This window comes from Limulus polyphemus, unplaced genomic scaffold (genome assembly GCF_000517525.1).
Source record: "Limulus polyphemus unplaced genomic scaffold, Limulus_polyphemus-2.1.2 Scaffold3330, whole genome shotgun sequence".
NCBI classification, from domain to species: Eukaryota; Metazoa; Arthropoda; class Merostomata; order Xiphosura; family Limulidae; genus Limulus; species Limulus polyphemus.
In genome coordinates this window covers 108,911-115,333 of record NW_013668940.1, presented here as the reverse complement: position 1 = coordinate 115,333, position 6,423 = coordinate 108,911, and the positions used below count along the sequence as shown (strand labels likewise).

At 30.8% G+C, this 6,423-nt stretch overlaps 1 protein-coding gene across 4 annotated transcripts in view; it reads right to left on the bottom strand.

Moving 5' to 3' along the window:
• The window catches only part of LOC106469160 (atypical protein kinase C-like), a 78,233-nt gene that overhangs the window by 15,030 nt on the left and 56,780 nt on the right, over nucleotides 1-6,423 (bottom strand). For all 4 annotated transcript variants that reach the window (XM_013929625.2, XM_022397584.1, XM_022397585.1 and 1 more), the window contains 3 exons: nucleotides 5,752-5,839; nucleotides 4,547-4,672; nucleotides 3,921-4,000 (listed from right to left, as the gene is read on the bottom strand). In XM_013929625.2, coding sequence (XP_013785079.1) covers nucleotides 3,921-4,000; nucleotides 4,547-4,672; nucleotides 5,752-5,839 — 294 coding nt within the window. The remainder of the gene's footprint in view (nucleotides 1-3,920; nucleotides 4,001-4,546; nucleotides 4,673-5,751; nucleotides 5,840-6,423) is intronic.

The following is a 6,423-nucleotide window of genomic DNA, read 5'->3' as shown; positions in this document are numbered from 1 at the left end:
ACATTTATGTTTTCGTGTTATAATTTGTGTTCATTCTATAAATGAAAGAGGCATAATTTATATTTATTTCCTAATTTTTATGGTGGTTATGAGATTGGTCAAATCTACCAACCACGTAGAGAGATTTATTACTGAAAATAACAGATAAAATATAAATTTTTTGTTATGAAACATTTGATAAGTATCTCAACATTATAAATATTTCGCTTGTGAAATTTCAAAATTTTCTGATGCTTAAAAGTATCTTTAATCTTAAAATAAATATTACTTTGCATGATAGACAGAGAACATGCAAAAAGAAAAAATAGACATGAGAAAAACATTGCTTTATAAACCTTAAGAATTAATAAAAAATCTGATATTTTGCATATGAATGCATTGTAATGTTTACTGATAATCTGCCAAATTTTGTTTACACTTACTAATTTAAAAGTTATAGCATGAAAACTATAACAAGCACGAAATGGTTATGCGGTCGGTCCCAGGGACTGAGCCTATGCTGAAAGAGTTAAAAGAAAACAGATGTGAAAAGGTTAACAGTTAAAATTATGAAGATAAAAAGACAGTAAATGTAGCAAAATGATGCATTCAAAGAAAAATAAGATATTAATAATTTTATTCCATATTTTCATTTCACTTTACACAGATGATTTTCGATAGTGTTAAAGTAGAGAAAATAACTGATAAAATATAATTTTACTGAAAAAGGTTATGCAAATGAAATATGAAAACTGTAAGATGAAGGAGCTGTTAACCATGATGATGAAACTAGATCTAGAAAGTTCATGAAAGTAGTCTTAGAATCTAGGAACTCCTGTACTTAGAAAAGTGAGAGTTCAGTATAAATACAAGAATCGCTGATCAAGTCACGGAGAATTATAGTTCTGTCAGCTAATCAGTAAGTTCGATGATGAGGAACCCACTTTGAGACTAATAATGCTTGGAGATGGCTTGAATGGGTAATGAAGAAAAACTTTAATATAAGTTTAACATAACAGCAAATGTACAACGTTTCAACAAATAATGTTTTGTTTTAAAGAATTCTCAAACAAGACTATTAATATAGTCAACCAATCCCGTAAATGGAAAAGTAACCTCACAAGTAATGAGATCAAATCCATTTATAATCTGAAAAAAGACAATGACATTAAAATTCTAAAAGCTGATAAAGGCAACACCACTGTCATCATGAACAACTCAGAATACATTGACAAAATGAACGATATCCTTTCTGATAAAAAGAAATTCAAAGCCATCTCAAACAACCCAACAAACACACACAAAAAACAACTGAACAGAACTTTATTACAAATAAAAAAAGAGAATTTAATTACTGATAATCTTTATTTTTATTTATGTAAAACTGATTCACGCACACCATAACTCTATGGCATTCCTAAACCAAACAAACAGGACTGCCCCCTACAACCTATACTGTCCACATATGATTTCTTCAACTACAATCTTGGCAAATACATAGCCTGGGCTCTCACACAATATGTAATATCTGCAGGTTCAGTTTTTAAAGATGCCTTTAATTTCAAAGACACACTAGACCAACTAAATTCTAAAGTCTTAATGGCTAGTTTTGATGTCGTGTCACTCTTCACCGAAGTCCCCGCCAATGAAGCTTGCACTATTGCAATCGACCTCTACATTAATAACCCCAACAAGTTAATGCACATCCCCAGCACACTTTTTGCTTCTCTCTTAGAATTTACAACAACTAAAACCAACTTCATTTTCAACAACGAACATTTCCTTCAAATAGATGGTTTAAATATGGGCAATCCTGTTTCACCCGTTCTTGCCAATATATTCATGACCCAGATCGAAACACAAGCCATACATTCTGGGCTTCACCCCCCACTATACTGGCACAGATATGTCAATGACACTTTTGCTGGTTTCACTTCTACAGAACACACACTAACTCCATTCATCCCAACATCAAATTTACCATAGAACACAAAAACAAATAGTTATCTTTTCTTAACCTCAACATTATTAGATTGGACACACAGTTTAAAACCAAAATTCACTGTAAGAACACACACTGGCCTCTACATCCCCTGGAATTCCACTCATGACATCATACAAAAATTCAATACACTGAAAAACCTTATAAACACAGCCACAAGACTCTGTTCAACGGACTATATAGATGAAGTAATCAACCACATAAAGCATTCCTTCATTCACACCAACAAATTTCCACCAGCTATTGTTGAAAACTATCCAACATTCACCACAACAAAACTCAACTCACGAACAAAATTGATACTAACAAACCCAACAATAGAACATTACACTTCAGTTTACCTTTTGTTCCTGAAACCAGCTCAAGAATAATCCACACTTGGACTAAACTAGCCATTAAACACAAAATTTCCTGTCAACGTCAAATTCTCTCAAAAAACCGGCCCTAAATTAAAATTTTTACCATACAAAAATTATTTAGGATCACACAATACAAACATCATTTACAAAATAACATGCAATAACTGCCCAGAATTCTACATCAAAGAAAGAGGAAGAAAATTGAAAACCAGATTCACAGAACACAATAAAAAACTGTCCCATGTTTTCCCCTTTTGCAACTCAAAAGACCATAGTATATCTATTAAAAATACAGTAATTTTAAATAAAGAACCAAACGAACCAAACGAAAGATCAAGAAATCCATCTTAATTGAACAAAACAACCCTACTCTAAATCAACACCCTGGGGTTCCAAGATATCTCTTTTTCTTCATTACCCATTCAAGCCATCTCCAAACATTATTAATCAGTAAGTTATTCAGGTTTGTTATCAGTCAAGGAAATTTATGTTAAGTGTTATCAGTGTATCAGGTTTACACTAGTTTTAAAGTTTATGTTGAAAACTTTACTTACAAAATTGGGCCTACAAGTGAAATTGGCTGAAGTAAACTTTTACTGAGGAAATTAATTAGTTATTATTATGTGGACTGGATCTCGTATTACTTTTATCAAATAATCCAAACGAACCTATCTACTCATGAAAAGAGCACATTACAACAGTATTTTTTATTCTGAACATGAAAATCACCTTGCATTCAAGATTGACTCAATAAAGGTTTTAGAAATTCAGAGACAAATATTTAGTAGAAATATTTTATTAAAATTCAGATTTTTTTGTGTATGTTTACTAAAAGCTTGTCAGATTTTGTGCAGATACGTGTAGTAAATTCAAAATTGCAATAAACAATACAGATTAATTTACCTATCTAAAAGTTTTAAAAACAATAAACCGTGTTAAACATCAGTAACAAAAACGTATGTATAGAATTATTACTTTTCATATTTAGTGAAAAATTTTCGTTGTAAATATATTACAATTTCAACACATTTCTTAAGCCAGTTTCTTTTGAAGATTTCTGTTAACTGTGAACCTAATCAGATTAATCTTAACCTAACACCTTAGTGAACAGAGTTCAGTCTTTTGTAGGCCTATCCTGTAAATCAAATTCGTTAAGTGAAGTACATTCATAATTTGTTCTACCTGTGTAAATTTCTGTATCTTTAACAAAAATCTTTGGTTAGGTTTCAAATATTTTAATGATGGTTAAAAACAAAAAAACAACTGGAAATTCAACATGAATGATTAGGCAACTGATATTTTTTGTCCAATTTATTTCTATCAGTTAACCCTAATACATCATTCTCAGAATTCACTGGTCACTGAAACTAAAAATCTTCTGTTTTTTTGAAAACGAAAACCCCATTTGACAAAGCAACACCCCTCGTAAACACATTTTATATTCAAAGTAAATGACATATGAAGAAACAAATTAAGTCAATGAATACAAAAAACGTACATTTTTCTATTTTATTTAATACTAAGATTAACTGATAGCTGTAAAATCCAACAACAACTTATTATGCTTTAAAATATCCTACCTTATTCAGGAAACCTTTTAGAACTGATTGCGCCTTAACAGAAATTGAACGAGGAATACGGATGGTTTTTTCCAAGATCACTGGAAAGAGATGAAAGAAAATATCTATAGCTCATAGTTTGCTTTCATAAATCTGCCATGACAATGTTAGTTAACAATCTTGTGCAAATCAGTCAGTTCACAGTCACTTTTAATAGAAATTATATAACAGTGGTGTTAAGCAAACTTAACATTAATAAAGGCAGAATCAGCTTTAAAGAACAACATATATTAGTTTGTTCTTAGTCAAGAGCCTGTCCTTATAACATCAGTTCAAGACATTTTCAGAGAAAAGTTCACTTATAACAGTGAGTCTGTCTTGGTAATACTTCATTAAAATCTAATTATAAGACAAATGGTGCTTATATAATCCTTTGAAGAAAATAGAGATTTCAAAATAATTAGTCCCTACACAGGCAATCTTTATGCACTAGAAAAAATAAAGAATTACAAGGAAATGTAAAATTCAGAACAACACAAACATACTTTACAGACATTTATCCAGTGCAACATTAATTATTGTTAGACATTAACTGGGCTTATCTGTTTTGTCAGTTGTATCATAAATATAACAAAATTTCATCATACCTTGGAACAAGAAATCTTCAGTATTCTGATCAGGATTTTCTGCCGCACCCACTATGTCAAAAGGTGATCTTCCAGCTAACATCTCGTACAACAAAACTCCAAGTGCCCACCAGTCTACACTGAAATCTATACAGGACATCAATTTTTATCTTTTTTAACAAACATTTACTTGCTAGGGACAAGTATTGAAACCCAGATGTGAAATTCTGTTTATTAACCCAATTAAAATAACAGTTTGATGAAATAAAACCTAAGAAAATTATCTGTATCATTAATACAAACATTTTTTTATAGTTTTCTAATGGCATACTTTGTAAAGTATACAATCAAAAGTCCTGATTAAGAACTCTTAGAAAAATAAGCAAATGAACAGCACAAAAAAATCAAAATCTAATGGTTTAACCAGACTATGTAATAAAAATCTACAGAATTAGCAAGCTGCTAAAGGAGACATAATTAAATGCCAAGCACACACTTACTATAGGATTTTAATCACACGTTCCTTACGGCATGAAGAAAGTTAACCCGTCACTAGTTACCATAGGATACAAGTTGCCCATAATTCACATCCCTTATGATAGGCAAGAGGATTACGTTTGCAAATTTGAAAGTTATCCTACAATTAAAATTGACCAAGAAAACGTGCACTGTATTTCATGGTGAATAAAGAATTAAACTAACGGATTAACATAGAAATATACTTACCTAAAATGAAGATAATATTAAATCATCAAACTAGTAAGCTATGATATGACCTTAGTCACGTAATAAAAGAGACTACACTATAAATTAAAAAAGCAATTTTTGATTTCAACAGGTGCTTTTGTCCAACCGGGAAATGATTTAAGTCAGTGATTCTGAATGTGGGGCGCACTCCCCACAGGGGGGGCAATTGGAAAACTAAATTTTATATTATATTATACCTTTTCAACACCAAATTTGTTTTTATATTATGGAGGCATCAAATTTTTTTGAGGTGTCGAGGTGGGGCAATGTGCAAAAAAGGTTAAGAACCACTGATTTAAGTGATAAAACAAACTTAACACATATTTCTCTTGTTTTATGAGTTGATACAAACGATTTTGAGTTATAAGTAATATATATTTCTAGTTCATGTTCATCCTAACGAACAAAGAAAGACATAAGAATAATTTCCATCTAATATACAATCTAATATAAAAAAAATTATTTAAATATATCTATACCATAGTCTTCTCCTCTTAGAATTTCAGGAGCTATGTAGTTGGGTGTTCCACAGAATGTATTTGTAGTGTCTCCTGATCTGATTCCTTCCTGATAAAATATATACATAGTTCATTTTGTTAACTGGAAGAATTAATATATAGTAGAATTTCTGTTTCCCGTAAAATTTCAATTTTCACACATATAGGGTTAACAGAAATCAAAGGCATTTGGTGAAAGTTGTGTGTTATACCTTTAACCATGAATTACAAAGAATACAAAATGTAACAACCGTCATATTTACAATTTAATCAATCACTGTAACATAAACAAAACTGCCGTGACACTACAGACATTTTGTCATTTGATTAGAAATGTAATGAAAATACCCTAACATGGTAATTTCATTATAAACATTGGGAAAATGCCCAGTCACTGAGACATATTGTGAAAATACCCAAACAGTCATTTCATTAGACATGTTGTAAAAATGTCTAAGCATTATTGTTTCATTAGAAATGCTGTAAAATACCCAAACATTGTCACTTAAGAGTTTACAGGGTACAAAGTCTTTGTCTCACAACACTCAAATTTCTCTACCGAATAACAAATACCAACGAAAAGCTTCAGAATACTTGTATTTTGTCTCAAATTTCTCTACCGAATAACAAATACCAACGAAAAGCTTCAGAATA